Source organism: Danio rerio, chromosome 14, assembly GCF_049306965.1.
Source record: "Danio rerio strain Tuebingen ecotype United States chromosome 14, GRCz12tu, whole genome shotgun sequence".
Classification (NCBI taxonomy): domain Eukaryota; kingdom Metazoa; phylum Chordata; class Actinopteri; order Cypriniformes; family Danionidae; genus Danio; species Danio rerio.
Genome location: NC_133189.1, coordinates 18,111,073 through 18,138,976, shown reverse-complemented (window position 1 = coordinate 18,138,976; position 27,904 = coordinate 18,111,073). Strand labels below are relative to the sequence as shown.

The 27,904-nt window shown below is 34.2% G+C and overlaps 1 protein-coding gene across 8 annotated transcripts in view; it reads left to right on the top strand.

Annotated features, from left to right (window-relative positions):
• flt4 (fms related receptor tyrosine kinase 4) overlaps positions 1-27,904 on the top strand; it is a 141,185-nt gene that overhangs the window by 99,605 nt on the left and 13,676 nt on the right. For 4 of the 8 annotated variants that reach the window (XM_009307792.5, NM_130945.2, XM_073921142.1 and 1 more), the window contains 10 exons: positions 10,144-10,275; positions 14,070-14,176; positions 14,440-14,575; positions 17,956-18,060; positions 18,144-18,257; positions 18,370-18,458; positions 18,573-18,678; positions 22,153-22,253; positions 23,632-23,754; positions 25,332-25,443. In XM_009307792.5, the coding sequence (XP_009306067.1) occupies positions 10,144-10,275; positions 14,070-14,176; positions 14,440-14,575; positions 17,956-18,060; positions 18,144-18,257; positions 18,370-18,458; positions 18,573-18,678; positions 22,153-22,253; positions 23,632-23,754; positions 25,332-25,443 (1,125 nt within the window). The remainder of the gene's footprint in view (positions 1-10,143; positions 10,276-14,069; positions 14,177-14,439; positions 14,576-17,955; positions 18,061-18,143; positions 18,258-18,369; positions 18,459-18,572; positions 18,679-22,152; positions 22,254-23,631; positions 23,755-25,331; positions 25,444-27,904) is intronic. The other 4 variants (XM_073921140.1, XM_017358976.4, XM_073921143.1 and 1 more) reach the window with 1 other exon arrangement.

Below are 27,904 nucleotides of genomic sequence, written 5' to 3'. Positions count from 1 at the left end.
ATCACTAGCAAACAAAAAGTTGAAAAAGTTCAAGAGCTATTACCAGAAGGTCACCATGTGTGCTATCGGAGTGGGTGACTGGAATATGTGATTAAGTTTAGCTCAGCTCATTTTAACCTCAAAAACCACAGACTTTTTTTAGAGATTGCAAAATACACTGCAGTCAATTAGAGCAGGTTTGATTAACACTTCAACACAGATATCTGAGGATCATATTGTAAAAGAGAGGCTGATCTGGGCAAATTGTAGTTGTTGTGTCACCGAATGCATATATATATATATATATCAGAGGTGGGACCAAGTCATTGTTTGGCAAGTCACAAGTAAGTCTCAATTCATTGCCCTCAAGTCCCGAGTCAAGTCCCGAGTCAAGACAGGCAAGTCCCGAGTCAAGTCCCGAGTCAAAGGCAACAAGTCTCAAGTCAAGTCCAAAGTCCTGCAGTTTGATTTTCGAGTCTTTTCGAGTCTTTTTAACAGAAAAATAAAATATATACAGATTAGGTATGGTTGTAAGATCTGTATTAATTAAACAAACCTTTTTTTATTAAAGAACATTGCTCAGATATATAAAAATACAAATGCAATTTTCTGAAAAAGTACTGAACAGTGCTGCGTCTCGTCTCCACACCATAATGCACAAGAACGAGTTCCACCAAAAAAAGACTCCATTTTGCCTCATCACCCAGAAATTGCAGGTCTACTGCTGTCTAATTCATTAAGTTTAGTTGTGCCCGTATGTTATGTCTTCGGTGATCAACTTGTGATTAACCAAAATTACATAACCTCAATGTGGTAGCAGTAGACCAACTCCTGTATATGCTGCAAAGTTAAATTGAGTGAAATTGGAATTTTGTCAATTGAATCTCGTGTGTGCTAAAAAGATATTGCTGCAAATCTGTCTTGCAGCAATGTAAAATGGTAGCACATATTGTTAATGAAGTAGGCTACTTCATACAAACAATAATGTTGTTTTCTTCACATAGCGTTGAAGAGCTTTGCTCTCTACCTTGTGTGATGCTCGTGCACGGATTTCCTCTGTTTGTGGACAAAACTGATTGCGAGTTCTCAAATTTTCTCTCGCTCTCAAATATGCACTGCTCACACACAAATTTTCTTGAGCGCTCTCAGAGATTATATGCAAACTCACAATTTGTGTCGTGTTCCCTCTTCCTTTCATGCTTTTTGATATGATTCATATTGCTGCACTGTTTAATAACAATAACCAAAATACTAAAATAGACTTACATATTAAATGTTTAATCTAATAAACCATAACATTTTTGGTTGTTTTATATGATGAGATATTTTCAGTTTCAAACACTTAAAGACAGAGAATAGACCAGTGGTGCCCCCCTGAAAATTTGCTTAAGGGGGGCCAGAAGAGGCCAGCTACGTCAGTGGCACCAATCAATCCACAATAATTTTTTAGTGGCTATTTATTTATTGAAATATTGCATTGTATTGCATTTATGTAAGTAGATTTAAATAAATAATGTCAACAGCAAAATCATATCGGGTTGGCCACAGGGGTGGCTAGAGTTTACACAGGGGTAACACCCCTTGTAAAGGGGTTTACACCACTATAAGGCACCCCTGGAATAGATGTTGGATGTAAAGAATACATTTTATTTTAAAAGCATTTAAACAAAAACTAATGCAAGCAGAAATGTAACTGTGATAAAAATAAGGAAACACTTGAAAAGGTATTATAGTCTACTGTAATCTCACTATCAATCTCATTTTATCATGGCAGCTAAAATAAAGTAAACTAGTGTCTGCTGGCTTCCACTTTGCTGATGAGATTGTGGAGGACATTTTCCATGTCATCCTCTTCATTTTGAGGAAAGCTGTTCCACAGGGCCCCTGAACACGTATATTGGCATGTACTGTGTTTTGAACAGTAGCCTCCTACAGTAAAGAACTTCAATTGATCAGTTGTGGTAATACTATAGTTGCTATGGTAACACAAGTGTAATATAAACAAATTACCCAGTGCTGTATTATTTTACAATATAGGGTATTTTATACTACAAATCACTACACTTTACTGTAGTAAAACTACACTTTGTATTATTTTATCTGTTCACTATTGGTAATACTACTGAATTATGAAGCATTCATTAACAAGTCGTAAATAATACTAGCCTAAAACATAAGTATAATACAAGTATACAACAAGTATAATACTCAAAAACATTAGAATTTATTAAAGAATTTACCTTAACCTTTTAGTTTTTTGTGTATTGTTAATAAATAGTAAAGCAAGAAAGAAACCATATCAACATTCTTGGAATAACCCTTCGCTAAGCCTCGCCCTCCTTAGTTACTGTTGCTACTACGCCTGTCAAGCTTTCATGCCTGGCACATCTATTACAGTGTGTATGCGCTGGTGTCAGACATTCCCAAGGATTTAATTAGTCATTTTTGGCAAACAGGTGAGATATCTGAGAAAGCCAGACAAAAGAGGACTGCAGTATACATTACAGGGGTATATTCACAACATAATAGCAACTGATTAGAAAATAATTTTATCAAAATTGAAGCAAGGTTAGCCTAGCCACCTCATACGCTGAACATTCAACAGCATAGTTCATGCACAGCAGGAGAGGTGAAATTATAAAATAATCTAATAACCTAAGAAACTGATGGATTTGTGCCGAATATTAGCATCATTGACCCATAACAGTGTACAGTACCTATTACTGTCAGCATGTTTGTGTGCTCTTTATCCAGTTTTTATTCAAATTTGCAGTTAAGTGGAAGAAAAAAAATTGAAATGCAAATCAAAGTATAAATAACAGAAGTGAACAAATAGATTTTTCCTACCAGCAAATAGTAGTGTATGTATTTATATGCGTTACAATAGCGAGGGTTTAAACTAAGCAGTGCTCACAGGGTTCAACGCTAAGGATTTTTTCTACTGGCCCGATCGGGCCAGTGGTTCTGATTTTTACTTGCCCTGCCCAAATTTTCACTGGCCCCACCAAAAAAAAAAAAAAGAAGTTAATCGCTATTTGAATGTGCGTGTGTGTGTGTGTATACACACACACACACACACACAGTTGATTTCAGAATTATTAGTTCCCCTAAATTATTAGCACCCCTGTTTATTTTTTTCCCCAATTTCTATTTAACAGAGAACAGATTTTTTCAGCACATTTCTAAACATAATAGTTTTAATAACTCATCTCTAATAACTGATTTATTTTATCTTTGTCATGATGACTGTAAATAATATTTTACTAGATATTCTTCAAGACACTTCTATACAGCTTAAAGTGACATTTAAAGGCTTAACTAGGGTAATTAGGTTAACTAGGCAGGTTAGGGTAATTAGGCAAGTTATTGTATAATGATGGTTTGTTCTGTAGACAGTCTGAAAAACAATTAGCTTAAGAGGCTAATAAATTTTACCTTAAAATGGTTTTAAAAATGTTTTTATTCTAGCCAAAATAAAACAAATAAGATTTTGTTCAGAGGAAAAAATATTATCAGACAAAATATCAACATTTCTTTGCTTTGTTAAACATCATTTAGGAAATATTTTAAAAACAAAAAACAAAAAACAAAAGGGGGCTAATAAATCTGTATATATATTTACGGTAATTTTTAAAATGTTTAAGGAAAACTATTCAGTTCATCAAGGCTATATTTATAAATGTAAAAAAGGTGTAATTGTTAAATATTTATTAAAATTTTAAATAACTGCTTTGTTATTGTATTTAGTTTCAAATAAAATAGTTACTCCAGACATTATTGATTTTATAACTATTACCATTAATAAATATAATAATAATTAATATTAGTGATTTCTGAAGGATCATGTGACTGGAGTAATGAAGCTGAAATCTCATCTTTAAAATCACTGGAATAAATGAATAAATTACATGATAAACTACTTTTGAACAGTTATTTTATAGTGCAACATTTCACAATTTGTATTTATGATGAAATAATTGCAGCCTTGGTGAGCAGAAGAAGCTTATTTTAACATATTTAATCACACTGACCCCAAACGTTTGTGTATTGTGTATAGAATATTTTATAAGTGAAAATGTGCACTTTAATTTAACAACCCACAGACATCGTCACCGAATACAAATCGAGGTCAGACTTTCTCATATATACAGAGCCTCATTTCAATTGTCAGGTTTTGTAGAAATCGATCAATTGAATTAACCAATCTATTAAAGAAACGTTGACTATAATTCTGTATTTTAGGCTTAAATTATAGAGAGACATAGCAGATGAACCGATACTGCATCAGATCAATGTAAATCTTTCTTTCGAGCTGTCAGTGCGGAAATGAACAAAACAACAGGCCTAATACAACATTTTATACGATTAAAATATGGAAAAATTAACAGATAGTAATTTCGGTCAATTTTCCTGACGGATAAACCGAGATCAGGCTGGATAAACAGCTCTCGGTAATATTTCAGCATGCTTTCACTTTCGCATTTACCGGTAAGAATGACATCTCGCCCTGCTCATCATTCCCTCTTTATATAGCCGTATATATGGCTATTACACGATCATGATACACTGTGATATAGCCTGGGTCGTTAGTTCGTTGCATTGTTTTGTTTTCTCGCTACAATCGATACGCTCAATAGGACAGAGACCGCGTCTCATTCAGGCGATCTTGGACTGATTGATTTGGCGCGGAAGCGAGCGCAACTGCTGGATATAATACTAAAAAACGCGCTAACGGGTGAAACGAGACAGATTCCGAAACAAACGTCTATGTGTGAGAGCACCGTAAGATTGTATTTGCACACAATTGACAGACAGTCGCAGCACGCAGCTCTGGCTCGATCTGGCAGGCAAAAAGGCAGCAGCTGGCCCGATCGAGCCAGTAACATTTTGTACACTGGCCCGACTGTCTCGCACGCTGGCCCCGGGCCATCGGGCAGTCCTTATTGTCGAGCCCTGGCTCATAATATCGAGTGGGAAAAAAAGAAAAAGACCGCTGGGAAGCATAACCTGCTTTGTTTTTTTTTTTTGTTTTTTTTTATTATAAGAAACACAGTTTAGATCTGTTTAGGATAAGAGGAGTGTGAGTTATTGCCACCTATCACTGAATGTGAATATCGAAAACAAAACCAACTTAGCTGTTAACTCCTTTACCGCCCCTCACACAGCTTGATCCACGCTGGCATTTCTCCTCTTGGGCTTTGGTTTTGAAAAGGGAAAAAATCCCACCACCCAGTCCAAACTTTTAGGATAGCGGGTGTCAGATTTTCACAATCCAATTGCGCAACGATTTGGCTTGTTTCCCTCGCTCGAAAGCTTGACAGAGCCTCTGCCCGTAGCTACGATTGGTAAGCCGCGATTGGTGGGTGGCGGTTTTTGGGCGTGGCTTAGCGAAGGGTCAGTTTAACAGGATCCCGTGAGAGCAAAAGCACTAAAGGTATGAGACGCCATCGTAAACAAAAGTCAAGCGAACGCAAAGAGACTGAATGCACGAGAGAGAGAGAGAGAGAGAGAGAGAGAGAGAGAGAGAGAGAGAGAGAGAGAGGTGTATGTTGTATGTGAGAGAGAGAGAGAGAGAGAGAGAGGTGTATGTTGTATGTGAGAGAGAGAGAGAGAGAGAGAGAGAGAGAGCGAGTATTGGCACGCGAGTATTGGCTCGATCTCAAGTTCAAATTCAAATTCTCTCTGCGTTCGCTTGACTTTTGTCCACTCCCGCGCCTCATAGTAGTCACGTTGGATACTGTCGAATCAAAACAATCTACCGTGCTTCGATTGGACGTCATGCCGAAAGCGCGCATGCTCACACACACGCGCGCGCGCGCATGCTGTCACACACACGCACACATAAACGGAGAGAGAGGTCTATGTCAACATACTTTTTTATCGTTGGGCTTTTCATGGGAAGCAGCAAGTCTTTACAAGTCAATAGGGGCAAGTCCTAGTCAAAGTCCGAGTCATTTATGTTCAAGTCCAAGTCGAGTTGCAAGTCTTTTTATATTTTGTCAAGTCGAGTCTAAAGTCATCAAATTCATGACTCGAGTCTGACTCGAGTCCAAGTCACATGACTCGAGTCCACACCTCTGATATATATATATATATATATATATATATATATATATATATATATATATATATATATATATATATATATATATATATATATATATATCATCACCTTGGAATTATAAGGTTCAAAGTTTTTGCATTCCATAGCAAACAGTATGTGTGTAACATTTGTTTTTAAAATAAAAGGTTTAAAAATCTTAATGACTTATAAAAAAGCATCCCATAATGTAAACAAGTTGTCATTTAATAAGAATGTCAATAACTCAATTTTGACAAAAATGTCAGATAGAACCTTAATGACAACTTATGATAACGGTCTAAAAACTAATACACCCCAATTTACATGTTATAGAAAAATATTAAATACAAATTTTAAAGGGGAAGAATCAAGAGAAGCAAAAAAATTGAAAAATGTAGTTTAACGTAAATTCAGTAGGTTGTAATTTTTTTATTTTTTTTTGCAATATTTTGCTTGAATTTCATTGTACTACCTTTCAATTTCTAAATATGTTTGGTGACTAAAATATGATTTTAATAAATATATCTGTTTAATAAATCAGTTTTGTTTGAATGCACCAAAATACATTGCCTAAATTCTAAATTCAGTGAGAAATATCCATTTTCAAAAGGGGGTGTACTCAATTATGCTGAGCACTGTATATATATATATATATATATATATATATATATATATATATATATATATATATATATATATATATATATATGCGCAAACGATATGATTGATAAATTGCTGATTATAATTTTAATCAATAAGTCTTATCGATTGCGATTAAACATGGACGTCATTAAAGAATAAGTTGTGCTATGCACTGCCAGTTCAATAAATAAGTAAATACATTTTTAGAAAAAGGCAGATTCTTTCACTAGATAAGACCCTTGTTTCTCAGCTCAGATCATGTAGGACCATTTGAATACATTGAAACTGCAGTTTGGACCTTCACCACTTCATCTATTTATAGTTGCCAGTGTGTACATCTGAGATGGTGCTATATATTAGTCACTATGTGTAATCATTAAATGATAATAATAAATAGGAAAGTATTGCAACTTTTTACAATCTTACTAGCTTTTTATTTACAGCAAAACCATTTTCCTTGGGAGGTTGCATGTGCTTTCAGAGTTATTTAAACATCCAGTCTCGATTATGACATTGAGCTGAAGCAAACATATCCCACATTATTAAAAGATTCACCCAAAACTAAAAATTTTCCTTTTAATACTAGCAAATTTTCAATAAAACATTTAAATTCACAGTGCAAACTCATGCAAGTTTTAAATAAGTCAACAGTGAGTAAATCATGACAGAATTAAGTTTTTGGGTGAACCAATTTTTTAAATAAATGACACTTTTTTTGGATTAAGTTAGTTGAACTACGCAAATAAATGAAGTCATACAAACTGCTTGCACAAAAAAAAAAACATTCATCGAATTTCTTAGCAAACTAGTTTGTGCTAATTTCATTACATATTTAAAAGCAATCTTACTTTTTTATAACTTATCTTCAGAGTAACCACAGACTACCACACAGTTTTACAATAACATGAACCTGCCCATATTTAGGAGATAATCACAATTATATTCCGGAGCAAAACAAAATAAGATGACTTCAACATTTATTTTCATTTTATAGTCTGAGGCCAAGCTGAGAACAAGAAATCTGCCACAACTCAGTCAATTCAACATAGTACTAGCAAATTTTAGGTCCACCATTTAAGGTCACCATTTCATTTTCAACTTTAGATTAGATTTTAGTGAAATGCTTTTAAAATTAATTTTGAATTCTTTGCTTGTACAGTGGATTTTACTTAATTTCATAACTATGATTTTTACTCATAGAGAAACTGTAGACGTAAACAATTTCAAGTAAAATATACCATTAACTTTAACATGCTTGAACTTGCCTAAAATAATTTAGTGTCGAAATTCTGTTGTATTTACTTTATTTTTTCACAGAATAGGGTATATGCACAGCTACTGTTTCGTCCCATACATAAAGTAAAAAGAAAATCTTCAGGCAAACTTCTGGAATTTACTGCTAAAGTTAGGGATGCACCAAATTTTCTGCCTCCAAAAATAATCAGCTCAAAATGGCATTCTTTTCTTTTTGGAAAAATGTCCAAAAATATACGCCACTGTCTACGAGTGTTCAGCACATTGGTTTAACTCTCCCTCATGCCTTAAGCAGCTTTCACACTCTCTTAAATCTCTTCTATGCAATTGATACACATTTATTCTGTATATATTAAAGGGGCTATTGACTGGCATTTATTATTTGCCAACTTTGTGCTATTTATGTTGTGATTTTAAAAGTCAAATAGGTCTCTATCGTGTAGTCCTGACTGATCACTAATATATACCTCACTGATGATGTCATCTTTTTAACTCAAAAGAACGTTAACCAATTTTCTCGTTAAGAGCGTTACTATAAAAACAACAACATTATACATAAAATTAATTTTCCGTTCATGTTTTGGGTTTGGGATCTGTTTGCTTGCATATGTTTGCTTGTTGCATGTTTGTTGTTAGCTTGGGATCTGTTTGAATGCATCATTAATAATTTTAAAATTCCACTAATAGACTAAACCATGTTTGCATTAAGCATTTTAGAATATTCTGCTGTTTCTTTCTCTTTTTTTATTATTATTTTGCAGTATTTGATTCGTTCACATAGTTTTTTCTTCTTTTGAGAGATGATCTATCTAAATAAATATATGATAAAAGCTTGACAGGTCTGTACTAAAGTGCTGTGCAATCTGAAGTCTCACACATTGAGTTAAAATATATATTGTTCAGAGTGCAAAATAAAGTGGAATAATAGCTGATACCTGTAACTTAATAAGTGTGGTCAAATATTCTGTGATATAAATGATATAAAAAAAAACTGATGTTATGTTTAAATGCGTTTCTTTGTCAGTAAGGTAAAAAATAAAGATCCACCACCAACACAATTAAAGTGATTTGGCAGAAGCTGACTTTAAACTGTTTAGAAGTCTCAAAAAATAGCATTTGACTCTAAACCATTCATTCAATCGTTTTCCTTTGGTTTAGTCCCTGATTTATCAAGGGTCACCACAGTGGAATGAACCACCAATTAAACTGGCATATGTTTTGCACAGCAGATGCCCTTCCAGCCACAACCCATTCCATTGATCAAACAAGTATCCTATAGTTCAGGCAAAAATAGAAATGTAATTACTATTTACTTCCCATCATCTTCAAAATATCTTATTTTTCTGTTGAACAGAAAAAAGAAACTGTGAGTGAAGTGAAGTGTGAGTAATGATTTTTGAGTGATCTATCCCTTTAAACTGTTCTTCAGAAGGAAAACAACTAGTAACCCCCCCCACCCCCCTGTACAAGCACAGAGATTTCTTGTTCTCTTTTTCTTGCATGATTTGATTAATTTTTTTCATCAAAGCAAATCAATTAAATTTATCTAGTTTGGGGGTGGCCAAACTCGGTCCTGGGGGGCTGGTGTCCTGCATAGTTTTGCATCTTCAACACACTTGCCTGGATATTTTAGTATACCTAGAAAGAGCTTGATTAACTGGTTTGGTTGTGTTTAATTGGGATTGGAATTAAAATATGCAGGACCCTAGCCCTCCAGGACCGAGTTTGGGCACCTCTAATCTAGTTTATTTGTCTAGAGCTTTTCTATCTAACTATCATCCCAAAGCAGCTTTACAAAATGCACACACTTTTAAGTTACAGTCAAGATCAGAAAGAGGTGTTGAGTAGATGGTGGACAGTATATTGGTCAAGCATACATAGTGAAAAGTGATTTTTTAAAAGTGATATCTACTGTAGGTACAGTATATAATACAACAAAGTGACCTGACCAGCAAAATATTAAAGAACAATTTGGTATCATAAGCCAAGAGGGCTGGGAATCAACCTATTTTTTCATTATTTTCTGAAAGTATAGGTACATTGAAGAAAATTACAGGCTGCACTGTCTATCGCGATGGATTTTTTATTTTTTGTAATGCGGTTCAGATAACAAAAAGACATAACAAAGAGAAAGCTGTGAAAGCCACAGCTGATTGTGTGTTTGACCGTTTTGTGGATGTGTACAGGGATCCTCCTTCAGGACTCCAATCGGACTCTCAGCATTCAGCGAGTGCGAGAGGAAGACGCCGGTCTGTACACCTGCTCTGCCTGCAACCAGAAGGGCTGCGTTCAGTCCTCCGCCACGGTGTCAGTGATTGGTGAGAACCTCTCCTCTGCGTTAGGTGGCGCTGTAGAACACAGTTCACTGTCCTTACTTCACAATTTTCTTTTGACTTTTAATTTATCCAGCTAAACACAAGAAGTAGGTTAATGCTCATTTGTTTTTATAGTGGGGGATATACACGCTGACTTAACATATAGTCTTTAACTAATTTTGAAACCTAACACTACCCTAACTAAAACTACAAGTTATAAATCTTCAAATAAGCATGTGTTTGTTGTGATTATATTGAGACCAGGAAGGGACGTGATGGTGGGGAAAAAATGGGTGGAAGACAAAAAATAGGTGGGAGAAAAAAAACTGAGTTATAGCAAAATACATGCTTTTACGTTTTTGCGTTCCCTCACAAAGATGTTTTGCATTATCTCGCAAAACTGTGGTTCCACAAACACTTACTGTTCACCTCATACATGTCAATCTTCCCATTTTTCTCTTGATTCTCCCATATTTTACCGTTCTATCCTGATATCATCCTATCATTAAGTATTTTCCCATATTTCTCCCATATTTTTAATCTGTAAACAAGTTGAAATTAAAATAAAAACGTCTGCATTCACTTTCTATTCATCAAAGCTAATTGTCGCCTTTCCAACACAATCTCTGAATCAGTGAATGCATGACAGGCTCCGAATGATAAACTGATCATATTTCTAAACATAATAGTTTCAATAGCTCATCTCTAATAACTGATTTTTTTTTATCTTTGCCATGAAGACAGTAAAAAATATTTGATCAGACATTTTTCAAGACACATCTATACAGCTTAAAGTGACATTTAAAGGCTTAACTAGGTTAATTAGGTTAAGTAGGCAGGTTAGGGTAATTAGGCAAGTTATGGTTTGTTCTGTAGACAATTGGTAAAAAATAAAGTTTAAATGGGCTAATAGTTAAAAACTGCTTTTATTATAGCTGAAATTATACAATTAAGAATTTTTCCAGAAGAAAAAAAAATATTATCAGACATACTGTGAAAATGTTTTTGCTCTGTTAAACATCATTAGTGAAATATTTGAAAAAAAAAAATCATAAGGGGGCTAATAATTCTGACTTTACCTGTATATGCATCTTATACAAGTTTATATGACAAAACTATTTACCCTCCGCTGGAATTTCTATATATTTTTAAATTAAATTCAAATATTTCCGAATTGCTATTTATGGGTGGGATTTGTTTCAACTCTATTTTTAATAGTTTTATTAAATGTTTTATACTTCATAAAAGTATTTGGCTTATAGTCCAATTTAAATTTAGTTACAGTTAGGTTAATTAGGTTAACTAAGGGCTAGATGATTAATCGTAATCGACATTCATAATCTATAATCGAACAATTTTTTCCTGGTCAATGTTTTCAGTTACTTCCCCTATCACGTGTAGAGTCACGTCACGTGACCCCGCTCTGTTAGGTCTGAATTATTCTTCTGCGTCAAACGCACGGGTATGGACAAACCCAGTCTCCTTTCACAAAAAATAACTTCACGTGACACGTTATTACTACATTTACGATGATTGAAAGCCGTGCCAAAGATGCCTTGAGACTAAGTATTTTCTATTATAATAAAACTTTATTTACATTAAAATATTTGTTAACAGAAAATTCAAGAAAAGCACTGTTTAAAAGTATTATTCACAGGATAAACAAGAGTTATTTTATTTAGAAGAGATGCTGCTTATTTTCTAATTTTAATTTAAAAAAAACTTTGAAAATAATTATAGGTGAACAGAGATTTTTTTTATAAATCTAGATTAACCTCACTGTAATCTTGGAATTAATAAAATGGCTCATTTGAATTCTGCAAAAGGCTTTCAAAATATGTGTGCTACGGGTTTCTCAAGCCAGGTGGCAAATTAGACAAGTGGATCATCTCCTGTTTCCAATATGCATCACAAACTGCTTGAGAAACTCTTCCACTATGATAATTGGTGATGAAAATAAATGATGTTCAATAAGATGTACTTGTGTTTACTAACTGTTTATTCAGTTAAACATAAATTTTGAACTGAAGGCCTACATAAGCTCCAACCAGCGACTTTTGATTACCTTAATCTATCAAAGTCATAAATGAACTAAACAGAAATGGAATTAAGATGTGGAGTATGCATATGTTAGTGGCGTTACTGAAGTAATCACCGCAATCAAACTATTACCATCATGCAGGTATTTTGGCCATATTTTCCGACAAATCAACACATGTGGCTGTCAGTAAAGGACCGCACACATCATGAAATCCGGAAGTTTTTTTCTTTCCATTTGGCATGCGTTATTAAATTCCATAGCACTCTCACCAGTCCTTACTCCTTATTTGTGTCTATACCCCAGTTTGTCACAGGGGCATGTCTGAAATGTTCATGATTGAATGTGGACCTGCCGAACTGCAGTTAGTCACCCAAAATTACAGGCAACTCTGTCATGAATGCATTTCACGTAAACACCTTAATTATATTATTGTCTATTAAGGCAAATAACTAGATCATAGATGTCCCTGTAAGCGTAGTCAGTATGTCTTCGAAGTAAATGAAAGATCCAGAAGGGCATTCTGCTAATTTAATTCATAAGGGCACTTTTTTGTCAGACAGCTCATCCTATTACTTTCAAAGCACCCGGGCCATTTTATTTGTATGTTTTACCAGAACCCATAAATTCTACAGGTGCCTGATAGTTACATGTGAAGCTAACATTAATCACATTCCCTCTTGTGAACTGCACCCATGTTAGCACGTCACGTTTGATGGGGTAATGTCACAGTAGGAATACACACAGGTCAAAAGACTCATTCTCGCCACCTACACTGCAATTCGGCCAGGTATAAATCCGCGCTAAAATATCAAGGTGAAGGTCATCATAGCTTACATAGAATAGACCAAGCTCCCAACCCAACTTTGAGAATAGATTAACAGCGAAATTTTGTTATCGCCCGATAAGAGTCTCGCATTGACGCAGCACGTTAACGCCAATAACGGCCCACCACTAAAAATAGTACATTTTGTTTCCAAAAGTGCAAGTAATTTATTTTCACTTTTTTATAAGAATAAAAGTGACTGTTGGTTTTAAGCAATGTGTGTGTTCATTTCAGTTGTTCAACGTTGATGTTCAATAAAATAATCATATAGTAGATAGTGTGTGTTTCCCTGAATTATTTTAAAATCGAGTAATACACCCTTCACTCCAAAATCTCTCACTTGTAATATGTGAGCATATTTACAATACAAAACTTGTCAGTGAACTATGCCAAAGTAGTAGTTTCTAGGCCAAAAAGTAAAATAAATAAATAAATAAAATAATTGTTTATTAATCATAATGGACTTAAAATGTTCAATCAATCGAGATTTTTTTTAGGCCTAATTGCCAAGCCCTGTTAATTAGGCAGGTCATTGGGCAGCAGTGGTTAGTTCTGTAGCCACACACACACACACACACACACACACACACACACACACACACACACACACAGGAATTTGTCCAAATATTTCACATTTTTTAAAACTTTTGTTTCTTTTCTGGTGTTGCTAAATGGATAAAAGCATCTGCTAAATGATTGAAAGTGAATTGAATGTGTATTAAATGTGATTAAATTTAAAAATAATTACTAGAATTTTCTTGAGAAAAACAAGCTACAAATTGGCAGGAAACCATCAATTGTATAGCACTAGGCTATATCATAAGAATGACATCTGAATTGTGATCGGCTCTACAACATGACAAGATGATCATAGATTTCATGTTCAATTCTAACAGAAAACATAACCAGCTGTGTTAACTTTTTGTCTTTCAGGCTCTGATGACAAAACCAATGTAGAAATAGTGATCCTCATCGGCACAGGAGTCATCGCCATCTTTTTCTGGGTCCTTCTTCTTGTCATCTTCTGCAATGTCAAGCGAGTCAGTACAACACACTTCTCTAATAAAGAATACAATGATTCAAGGAACGTTCATAAATGCAATAACACAACGATGATATCTGCAAGGCTAACAATATGCAGTCACATCAACAATGCCTTGCTTTTAGCACCACATTTGAATAAATCAGTACATTAATGCTGAGCAGCAGAGTCAGCAATTCTACAAGACGATTTGCTCGCTGTTTCTGCTATCTTATAGATGGCAGGATCATCAGCACTGATTGTTATGATGTTGTCCTGCAGGTGAACCCAGCTGATATCAAGACAGGCTATCTGTCCATCATCATGGACCCGGGGGAAGTGCCGCTGGAGGAGCAGTGTGAATACCTGCCGTACGACTCCAGCCAGTGGGAGATTTCCAGAGACAGACTGCGCCTCGGTACTGTAACAGATGCTTTAGTTTAACAGCTTGATAGAAGATTTAACATTCATGGCTTGTATCCCAGAAGTAAAGCATATTTATGGTATAGACATTTTCAGGGGGGTTAATTTAGTATTAGCCTTGACATATGTTTTATACAATAGGATTTTCAGTTGCTGAGTAATATCATTGCACCTTCTGCAGCCGTGGTATAGGAGCAAAGTTTTTTGATTGTTATGCCAGAATGAGAATAGATTTCCTAGCCATCTTAGCCTACATAATAGCAACTTTTCATTTTCTGTTCGGCTGAATGGAATCAAAAATGTTAAAACTCAACTGCTTAACTATAGGGGATTTGTAAAATGAGCTTAACTACCATAGATATATACACTAGATAGAATGCTGCCGGGACTAAAGTCTTTTCTGTTTGTTTTGTAACTACAGAAGTGTCTAAATTATTGAAACTTTCTTTTGAAACCCACAAAACAAAGGTGTATACCTCACTTCACTCTTCACTCTCTGTTTTTTCATCATAATGAAAATGTTGAAAGATTCCAGGCAACAGAGTCATGCATATTTAAAGGCACAGGGAAAATTAGCTGATGATGCTTAGATGCGTCAATTTGACTGTTATCAGTTCAAAGTAGAAATACCAGAACTATTTTTTGATTTTGTATTTTTAATGAAATTACAATGTTAGAAAGAAATATACACAAATTTAGGAAAGATCTGGGTTACAGTTATTTGAACAAAGTTATTAAATTGCAAAAGACAAAATTATTGCTTCTGTAGTTCTAGTATAAAGAAATGAATCTAAATTAATTTAGAAAAATGATATAAATAAGAATTTAATGATTATTAATTTAACTTGTAAAGCATTTAGTGCAGTTTGTTGGGCTTTGTGTGCTGTTCAAAGTGGAAATAAGCACTTTTATGCCTACAGTTGATTAGTAAAAAACAGTAGTAATTTTTTTTTTTAAAAAACCCATCATGAAGTCCATTTTTGCAAGCATCCACAAAAGAATATGCCTTTAGGAAAAACAAGTGCTTAGTTCACATCATTTTTATCTTTTTCAACATTTTTGTAGACAGATGTTTAGAACATTTCAGCAACATCAGTTTAAACCTAGAGGGTTTGAATGTGAGAAACAGAAGAAGTGTGTGTTGTTATTGATAGCCAAGTGGGCAGCACTTCATCATGTTGCGTGGTGGTGCTTCAGGCGACATGAGAATTTCTCCATCTTTTTCCCTCTCTCTCAACCAGTTTGGTTTCATCTCAGTTTTTTTTTTTATTCTATTCTAATTCAATAACAGACAACAGATAAAACCATAATAAAATCAAGCACTGCAGAAATAAATATATGGATTTGAACTTGTGCCTTAAAGTGTGAACATCTTGAAAAGTAACCATTTCTTTGTAATTAATTATTTATGTATTTACTTTTTTTCAGCACAAACAAAATGAGACATTTTTATCATTTCAGTTTAATTTAAAATTTAAATATGCCATACAATAATCATAATAGAGTTTACCGTATCAAAGTAAAATAAACATTATTTTAAAATTGTCTTGACGCGATGGCAAAGTGGGTGAAATTATCTTGACAGGGGGGTGCAGTGGTCAAGAAGGTCGCTGGTTAGAGCCTTAGCCGGGTCAGTTTGCATGTTCTCCCCGTGTTCGCATGGGTTTCCTCCGGTTGCTCCAGTTTCCCCCACAAGTCCAAAGACATGTGGGACAGGTGAATTGAGTATGCTAAATTGTCCGTAGTGTGTGTGTGTGAATGAATGTGTATGGATGTTTCCAAGTGATGGGTTGAGGCTGGAAGGGCATCTGCTGCGTAAAACATGTGCTGGATAAGTTGGCGGTTCATTCCTCTGTGGCAACCCAAGATTATTAAAGGGACTAAGCCGAAAAGAAAATGAATGAATAAATGAATGAATGAATGAAATTGTCTTGATTTGTTGTCAACATTAGATGTGTTGTTAAATTAACTTTATGGGCCAAGTGCAAGGCGTGTATGGTGCGGTTTGTTGCTGTTTTCAGACCAGCGCAACCATAATTTTCACATTTTGCTCCTCATTGTTTAAAAAGCAAATCCATTTGCAACATTTTGTGGACTCATTGGTGTGCTGGTCTAAAAATGAGGTGCTCTAAGGCGCATTGTTGGCGCGTTGCTATTTTGAGAAACTGAAAAAGACTGTGCCATTGAAAAACTGAAAGCTGGTCTAAAGTGTAGATTGCAGTGCAGACTGCTTAGTTATGTGTCTATGCGGGTCCAAATGCTTACATATTACTTAATACACACAGGATGTACAGCAATACACAAATATCTTTACATATGACAAAAAATTAAATAATTAAAATGTTACAAAATTTAGTATTTTCAACATAGATTGAAAAACCACTTCCTCCATGCCTTCATCTCGGGAGGGCTTTTTTTTTTAGTTTATTCATAACAATTTGCATGTGTATAATGTTATCATTATTAGCAGTATTATTTATTATATGCATATTTATATTTGTTTTAATAAAAACAAGTTTAGATTTGTCCACCTGTCTGTTTTGGAGACGTATGCATCACCATATGGGCCATAAGAATAGGACGTGTGTTTGGATATAACTCAGTTTTTTGAGCACACTTTGTTATTATTGTTAATTTATTTATTTGCTGGAAATAAAAACTGTATATAAAAATCGTTTTGAAACAAATGTATGCTAATGGATGTCTTCAGTGGAGTGCGTACAACACCGTTTCCTTATCCATGAAAGTAAAGCAATAAAGTAAAAGGAAAAGTAAAGAGAATGTAAAGAGGCCGAATGGAGGAGGCTCATTCTTCATCCTCACGCTGACAATGGTCTGTTTAAACAGTTTTCTCGCTAGTGAAGCATTCAGTTTTTCCACTTACAAAGTCCACCATGTAAATAGCCATGGCGTGACACAAAAAGGGAATGTGAGATGTGAGATTAAGAGAATAAGCACAACCCTGCGCTAGGGTGCAAACCATATTTTTCTTGTTTAAAATAGCAAAAGTGCATTCAGACATACACCTAATGCTTTTGCACCATGCACTTAAGACTTTGCGCTTAGATCATTAGATTGGCTTTAAGTAAATAGTTTACATCCAAGGAGTTTGGCTGACAAAAAAACTTGGACCTCCTGATATGTTAGCTTTAGCACTGAAACCTTAAGTTAGCTAGAAGATCACTGCACTTTCACTGAGTTTCACCTTGTGTTTTTGTCTATGTCATAAAAAGCAATGTGTCCGATGCAAATGCCATATTATTAAAAATTAATTTAATGGAGAAAAACTAGCTTCTACTGTATGTAATTAACCAATATTGAAATCATTACATGGCATTCTAAGTATGATGGATGTTCTGTCTTTTTTGTTTGTAGGTAAGGTGCTCGGCCATGGAGCTTTCGGGAAGGTGATTGAAGCCTCAATCTTTGGTCATGACAAGAAATCCTCTGCAAACACAGTGGCTGTCAAGATGTTGAAAGGTTCAGTCTTACTCGTAAACTGTGGTGAACACTAAAACCCCATTCCTTCTCACATACGTTTACTGAACTCTTTCATATCACAGAGGGAGCAACAGCCAGCGAGCACAAAGCCCTGATGTCAGAGCTGAAGATCCTCATTCATATTGGAAACCATCTCAATGTTGTCAACCTTCTTGGAGCTTGTACCAAACCTAACGGTATGGATGGAGAATTAGGAAAGGATGTTTTTATTCCCTGTTACCAATTATTGTGATAAATTGGTTTGTCGGCAGCCCTTTTTAAAACTTCTTTTCTATATCTGTTTATCAGGTCCTCTCATGGTTATAGTGGAGTATTGTAAATATGGAAATCTGTCCAACTTCCTGCGTGCCAAGAGGGAGTTTTTTTTACCATACAGGGTGAGAGAGACTGAAATGTTTATTTATGTAACCTGATGTTACACAGACAGTAGGCTGCACCCTCAACACCCACAATCAACTATAACTCAATATGAGATGTGCATGCGTTTGCAGGATCGTTCTCCTAAAACCCAAAGTCAAGTGCGACGGATGATAGAAGCAGGTCAGGCGAGCCAGAGTGAGCATCAGCCGTCCACTTCCTCCACCAACCCTCCACGTGGTAAGAGAAATCAGAAGACCAATGGGAAGAGTATACCTAGCTAGCAAAATTCATGTGACCTAAATCCGGCCCACACCAGACACTTGCATCTGACCCACATACCGCATGGAATGATGGCACTTGGGCGATCCGCTACTGTTTGCCAGATCTGGGCCACAAAAGCCATAGCAATGTCACATATTAGCCAGAATTCAAACAAATGATCCAGAACTGGCGCTATTCTGGGCCACACTTCGCTTTTATTCTAGCCCAGATCCGGCCCACACCAGACACTTACATCCAGACCACATACTGAATGGAATGATGGCTCTAGGGTGGTCCGCTCCTGTTTTCCAGATCTAGGCCACAAATTAGCTATTACTACCCATATTTACCATGTCAAAGAGCTATGGTATGACCCCTATAATTATCAAATGATCAGTGTACTTTATCTTTGCCAAAAGTGACCCATTATACGTTTTAGGATAACAGTACCATACTTGCCACATATTACCTCATTTGCTTTGAGCTCTCACCATCTTTAGCCAGAGATACTCACCCATATTTGCCATATCTCATCTGGACCAATATAGGCTCACAACTACATTAGCTAGACTGTGCCAAATATTTGCCAAAAGTGGTCCACACATGTCTTAGGATTAATTGGGCCACATTTGCAATCACATTCTTGCATATCTTCTCTCGGCCACTTTAGGGTCACAGCGACATTTGCCAAAGCTTACTGTTTTGAATATTTGCCAAAAGTGGCCCACATATGTGGTAGGATAACTGGGCCAAATTTTCCATATCTTCCCTGGGCCACTACAGGGTAACACCCACATTAGCCAGAGTATACTGTGCTGAATATTTGTGCAAAGTGGCCTACATATGTCTTTAGATGACTGGGCCACATTTGCACCTACATATGCAAGCCACTTCGAGTTTAGACGCAGACTAACCTTAAATGACTACAGTATGCCACATTTTTGCCAACTGTGGCCCACATGTATCCTCTGTCATTTGGGCCAAATTTTCCACATGGGTCACATTAGGCTCACATTCAGATTACATTTTGCCAAAAGTGACAAATTTTTTCCTTAAATGGCCCATATATGAATTGGAATCTTTGCCCCCCTTTTGTCATTGTACAGGTGGGCCATTTCAGGCTCAGATTCTATTTGTCTGGGCCGAATGGAGACCACTATTGTATAACTGGTGTAAAGTGGGCCACGTTTGTTTGCTATCTGGGTATAAACTATTAAGGGGACAGTTCACCCAAAAATGACCACCTTAGTGGTTTTAAACTTTATGAATTTATTTGTTAACAAAATATTGTGAATGAATTTTGGTAGGAAAATGGCTGCTACTTACTTCCCTAAATATTTTCAATAAACTTTACAAGAAAAATGAAGTATACTTGAACTTTATTTATCTAATAAAATGCAGCAGTATCATACATTAAAATAAGATGTTTACCTTGTAGACAATATTGCAAAAAAAAAAAAAAAAGACTTTAAAGTGCACTCATGTGCCATTTTAAAGTAGGAACTTAGCATGGCAGAGAAGAGCATGCCATGGTTTATGCAGTAAACTGTAGGTTTTAAAGTGACAATTCACCCAAAAATAGACATTTTGTCATCATTCTTGTCATTCTTGTCAAGTCAGGTTTGTCATTTCAGCCATGTATAGCACTGACAGTTTGATCTATATTATATACATTATATATTACACAGGGATAATGGCATATATTTGAATTTAAAACATGCTACAGTGCAATAAACCTGGGCCTTATGCTTCCAACAACAACATAAAGTCCTGAAAGAGGTGTGCTTGTAATTCCATAATATTTGAATCGGGGAAAAATAAGGTATTTCTGTTAATGTTATTGTTGTTGTTATTATTATTATTTTTGAAATATGACTGTAAGTGAAGAGTTCACATGCAAAAACTTCTAAGTGCCGTCTGAAATTTCCATCCAAAATGAACATTTTTTTAAAGCCTCCTTTGTTTATGTTGATATACTTTACTTTAAAGACCAGGAAAAGGACTTATTTTTGCCATAAAAGTGATATTACTGAACATACACACAGGAGCTTGATAAAATTTTTAGTTTTTCTCGTTTTAGAGAAAAATACTAGATGGAATTTAGAGGTTTTTGCATTTAAACTTTGGAAAAGAATGCAGAATCAATCATGCTGATAAAAAACACCAGAGATTATGAAAGCTTTTCTGGTTGAGACTGGGATGAATAAAAAAAAAAACAGAACATCATAAAGACTTTTCGGTTCTTTAGATTTGACACAGTCTTTCTGACAAATTTCTGATTTAAAGGTCCCAAGAAGTTCTTGGAAAAGTGCATTTTTATTTGACTGAAACCGGAATAGAGGTTGGGACATAAAGTAGCTACTCCCCTAAGAAACAGCCAATAGCGTTTTGTTCTTTCACAGCTCTGCCAGTGGAAGCGGTTGAGTTCAATCGTATCAAATGAAAAGCAAATGAGAAGCATCTTGAAAAGGGCAGGACATGTCAGATACTAGAGAGCATTTGACTGATCAAGTATGTGGCAATAGGCCACATGTGTCAAACTTAGTTCCTGGAGGGCCGCAGCTCTGCACAGTTTAGTTCCAACCCTAATTAAGCACACCAGATCATTCTAATTGAGTGATTAAGTCTTGTTTGATTCCTACAGATAGGTGTGTTGAAGCAAGGCTGGAACTAAAGTCTGCAGGGCTGCGGCACTCCAGGAATTTAGTTTGTCACCCCTGATTTAGGCAGATGTGACAAACACACAAGCTTTTGATATTTACAGTTGAACCCCCATTTAAAAATTTTCTTCTTTTTTAAAATATTTCGCCAATGATATTTAACAGAGCAAGGAAATTTTCAAAGTATGTCTGATAATATTTTTTCTTCTTGAGAAAGTCTTATTTGTTTTATTTTGGCTAGAATAAAAGTACTTTTTAATTTTTAAAATTATTAGCCCCTTTATCTATAGTCTACAGAACAAACCATCATTATACAATAACTTGCCTAATTACCATAATTTGCCTAGCTAACCTAGTTATCCTAAATAACCTAGTTTAGCCTTTAATTGTCACTTTAAGCTGTATAGAAATGTCTTGAAAAATATCTAGTGAAATATTATTAACTGTCATCATGGCAAAAATAAAAAAAATCAGTTATTAGAATTTAGTTATTAAAAGTATTATGTTTAGAAATCTGTTGAAAAAGTCTCTCTATTAAACAGAAATTGAGAAAAAAAATAAACAAGGGGGCTAATATTTCAGGGGGGCTAATAATTCTGACTTCAACTGTATATGTTTTAAATGCAAATTTCTGTCACGATTTTGTACCACAACTCATATTTATCCTTAAGATTAGCATACCAACATCTAAAAAACTTTATTTTAATTTCACTGGACCATTAAATGTGCACTTGAATGTGTACTAAAGTTAATAGCAACTATAATGCATTAATAATTTCTCCTTCACCAGTTACAGTGGATGATCTCTGGAAAACTCCACTCACAATAGAGGATCTGATATGCTACAGTTTTCAAGTTGCACGAGGAATGGAGTTTCTGGCATCTCGTAAGGTAATTTTCAAACATTTATTTAATCTTAACCTCTGTGATGAATCCTTTATTCAGTTTGTATGTTATTGCTGAACTTTAGATGTTTTAACACTTTATTGCCATCGTAAATGTCTAGTTTACCTTTTGTCTGTAGGTTATCATTTAAAACCTCCTCAAAATTTGTTTGAATTTATTCAAAGAAAGTGGTCAAAAAATTCTTATAGTGAAATTGATTATAAAAAAGAAGGTCATGATGATAAAAAAGGGTTTTGTAAAGCTGGAAGCAAATTGTTACAAATGGCAACAAATAGCCCAGTGTTGCCAGCGTTTTACAACCTTGCACCTTTCACCTCACAAAAGTGTCCTCAGTTACATCTTCCTACAACAGTTTTTATCATTGGTAGAATACACGTTGGTAGAGTAAATTATTTCAACACAGTCATATAAACATAATGATGCAATGTATCAAACCTTTAACCCTTGGAATAAAAAACAACACTTTAACAGCACTGAAATACCCAGATCACACACGTAATTATATATATAATACAAATATAATAACATTTCAGCAAAATTTTGTAATATTTTTGTTATGTATTAATTTTACCTGTTTATTAAAAGTTAATTTCATATTTTCCCTAGACATACTAATTTGGATGTACAAATTTTTGGACTGTGATTTTTTAATATATAATATAATTTATAATATAATATAATTTAAAATATAATATTTTACTGTAAAGCATCCTGTTAAAATAAAAAATTTAAAAGAGAGATCTGTGCAGGGTGTACTCATTTATGCTGAGCACTGTATATACGCTGTATACTATATATATAGTGTACATACACTGCTCAGCATAATTGAGTATACCCCATTTTGAAAAAGAATAGTTTTATGCATTTCTCAGTGAATATAGGCAATGTATGTTGATGCATTTAAACAAAAAAAAATTATTTAACAGATATATTCATTTAAATAATATTTTAGTCAGCAAACATATTTAGAAATTGAAAGATTCAAGATACAATTAAATTCAAGCAGAATATTGCAAGAATAATTTACAACCTACAAAATTTCAGCTCATTTATTTTATTATTATTTTTTTTTTTGCTTTTCTTGATTTTTCCTGTTTTTTAATTTGTATTTAATATTTAAAAAAAGATATAAATTTGGGTGTACTGGTTTTTGGACCATTTTTGTTAGTTATTTTGTTAGATAAGCTCTTGATTTGGCTTTAGTACTGACTGATCTAATGCATTTGCACAAATATAAAATTGGATAGCTTCTAATAAATATATGAATTTGAAAGATAGATTTGCGAGGGGTGTACTTATATATGCTGAGAACTGTACATACAGATATTTTCTGAAATGATCTTGATTTCTGTATGTATTTCAGTGTATTCATCGAGATCTGGCAGCCCGAAACATCCTCCTGTCCGAGAACAATGTGGTGAAGATCTGTGACTTTGGTTTAGCACGGGACATCTACAAAGACCCTGACTATGTGCGCAAAGGCAATGTAAGAGGAACCCTTATACCTTCTACTAAAAAACACTATCAAGATCAACAAAGATCTCTAAAGAATAATATCTGGGTGAATCTCACAGGAACTGTTAAGATTTTGCAAGAGTTTTAAAAAGGTGCTAAAAAGTTGAAGACTAAATTATTAACCCTCCTGGGAAATGTAAATTTTTTGCAGATATTTGTTAAGCAGAGCAAGGATACTTTCCACAGTATTTCCTATAATATTTTCTTCTGGAGAAAGTTTTTTTGTTTGTTTGACATAACTTCCCGACTTAACACAATTAACCTAGTTAAGCATTTAAGTTGCACTTTATCAGATTAAGTTGCACTTTATCTTGTAAAATAACTAGTAAAATGTACTGTCATCATGACAAAGACAAAAGAAATTGATTATTCAAGCTATTGTTTAAAAAAAGTGTTTGAAAAGTATTTGAAAAATAATTAAGTTTCTTAGGAGGACTAATATTTTGCTTTCAACTGTTTGTTCAATCCATAAAACCTTAAAAATGCTTGCATACCTGTACAGTTAGGTCCATAAATATTTGGACATTGATACAATTCTAACAATTTTGGCTCTATACACCAACACAATGTATTTGGAATGGAATTAAATTATTTTTGGACCCATAACAAGTAGGAGGCACATATGCAAATTGTTGTAGTTCCTACACAGTTTACCTGATTTGGATGTAAAAATTAAAGCTAACAGTCTGCAGTTAAAGCACATATTGTTCACTTAATTTCAAATCCATTGTGTTGGTGTATAGAGCCAACATTTTTTGAATTGTGTCAATGTCCAAATATTCCTGCATGGGTTTGTTTCGTATTTATATTATATTATATTATATTATATTATATTATATTATATTATATTATATTATATTATATTATATTATATTATATTATATTATATTATATTATATTATATTAGAAATGTAATGTGAGCAAATGGTACATCACATCACATGATTGCAAATGTGATACTGGTTTTATATGACGTTTCAGTAAATAATAGGTCAAGTTATTTGTTAAATTTTTTAATCAGAATTTGAGTTTTCTTTCCCATTAAATTTGTAAACCATCTACTTCTGCTCAGACACTTTAATCATGTTTTTTTATCCATTCTTTTTATGCAAACCCTGATTAAAAATGAAAAAACTTCACTTATCAAGACCTTTATGGTTACTGATTGTCATTTAAAATATGAGTGTTCTCTTGTACCTTTTTGTTATTTAGATTTCTACATAAAATATGACCTGAACAAACCCCAGCAGAGATTCACCCAACATTTCAGTAAAGGCCAATGGTCAAAAATGAATGCCATTTTTGTCATGGAATAAAGATGTCAGAAATCACATGAAAGGTTGCGAAAACATTTAAAACATCAAATAAAAATCACCTTAAAGCAAAAGTAAGAAGAGCAGGAGTATCACCGCATGACATCCTCATAATGAAGCAGAAAGGTTATGTTTCTGAGACTGAAGCGCTGGAGAATGGCTGCAGATCAGATCAGCTGCAGGATCACGATAAGAGAATTCTCTTTTATAGGTGAAGTGTTATCTGTCTTTGCAGGCCAGGCTGCCGCTGAAGTGGATGGCTCCAGAGAGCATCTTTGATAAGGTTTACACCAGTCAGAGTGACGTCTGGTCTTTTGGAGTTCTGCTCTGGGAGATTTTCTCACTAGGTAACAGTTAACCGGGGCAGCTGCAATTAACGCAATGGAGCTGATCAATGGAGTACAATGCACTACAAGAAATACTATTTTAAAATGCAAATTAAAAATTAATAAATGAATAAAAAAAAAAAAAAAAAAAAAAATATATATATATATATATATATATATATATATATATATATATATATATATATATATATATATATATATATATATATAATGAAATAGTAAGTTAAAAATATAAACAAAAATAGTTCTCCGATTAATTTTCAAGATTTTGGGATGTTGTGTTTTAGTCTGATTTTAAAACAAACCTTTTACTGTCACAATCCAACTAGCAGGACACCTAATTTTAATTAATTCATTCATTCATTCATTCATTCATTTTCTTTTCGGCTTAATCCCTTTATTAATTTGCAGTCGCTACAGTGGAATGAACCGCCAACTTATCCAGCATCTGTTATACTTAGCTTCCCGCTGCAACCCATCACTGGGAAACACTCATAAACTCTCATTCAAGCACATACACTACGGATCATTTTAGCCTACCCAATTCACCTATACCGCATGTCTTTGGACTTGTGGTGGAAACCGGAGCCCACGAAAACGATGGAGAACATGCAAACTCCACACAGAAATGCCAACTGACCCAGCTGATGCTTGAACCAGCAACCTTTTTTCTGTGAGGCGACAGCACTACCTACTGCGCCACCGCATTGCCTAATTTTAATTCACAATATTGTAATCAAATTGAATTGTGAAGTCTATTTAATTCAATTTTATATGGTTGGATGTCTAAAACTTTTAAATAAATATTTTGCTACTGTTTTTTTTTTTTTTTTTTTTTACAAAGAAAGAGTAATACTTTAAAAAAAGTTTGGGACCTGTTGCACTTTTTAATATTATAACCAGGAACCATAATATTGTTACTAATATACAAAATATTTTTTAAAACTTATAATTTCCTTATCTGTTGACTGATTTCTGATTACTCTGAAGTTATTTATTAATTTGCAACAAGAATACTCATAAAGTCATATTGCATTAGTTTGCTAAAGCAATCCACATGTAAAACCATAATAAACCGTTTGAACCTCTAAAGCTAACATCCATTTTGCATTAATAAAAAAACTATGATCTAAAGATGTATTAAAAATTATATAACCTATAACACACATCCTGGTTTCTTGTTTTTCTTTAAAAAAAAAAAAACATTTTTAGAGGCCAAAGTCAAATCTAATAGCACATGCATGTACATACTACATTAGAATTTCATGTTTGTTTTACAAAAGTTGTCAAAAGTATTAAAAAAATGTGGTTCATCATCCTGCTCAAAACACTCACAGAAATAGGGAAACCCTTATATGGTCATAAATGGAACTGCATGTCATCGGGGTGGGGAGGGGTTGTTAATAAAATATACATTTATTATTCTTGGTTTCATAAATGTCAGGCACATATTTTATTTAACTTTTTTTTTTTTTTTTTTTTTAGTATAATCCGACAAGTGTCTTCTTTAAAATGAGACCAAGCTTAAATCTATCCACCAAAGTGTTGGAATTTCATGTCTAAGTTCAAAAAGAACTGAGAGTAAGGAAAAGTGACCAAATATTGTGATTTTTTTTCCCTTTTTTGTGTGTGTTTTTGTGCTTTTTTTGTGATACAGCCAGCATGAGACCCAGAACATATACATTAAATATGATCATAAAGCATACAGAGGGTCTTGTACTTTTAAATGGCATATTTGACCATATATTATCAATAATATTACATTATGTATTGTAATTCAGCCATAATCATTCATTTTGGCTTAGTCCCTTTGTTAATCTTGGGTTGCCACTGCGGAATGAACCCCCAAGTCATCCAGTATATGTTTTAGGCAACAAATGCCCTTCCAGCCGCAACCCATCACTGGGAAACACCCATACACTCCCATTCTCACACATACACTATGGCCAATTTAGCTTACCGAATTCACCTAAACCACATGTCTTTGGACTTGTGGGGGAAACCAGAGAACCTGGAGGAAACCCACATGAACATGGGGAGAACATGCAAACTCCACAGCCACAATCATTACAGTATTATTCTAACATAAGACTGGACCTAAATATTGGAGGTGTTGAAACAATCTCCTCATGGTCTAGATTTATAGAATTTACTTATCTTATCCTTACTTTACTTATCTACCATTCCACATCCCCCTGGCGATAATGGTATGGATCAACCGTGAGTGCAGAACAAGCACAAACACACGCACTAAAAATAACTTTAAAAACACACAATTTTAAAGCTTGTTCCTAAAAAAATCTGACTGGAACAAAATAATCCAAACTTATAGATTCGAAAATTAAACAGGGAGACAAGTATCTGTTGGTGAGGCAATCCAAAGAAATGGGAAATAAACATTTAAAAAAAAAAGTTTAATTCTGACTATGCGAATTGAACAAAGAACTGAAAACTTTTCATA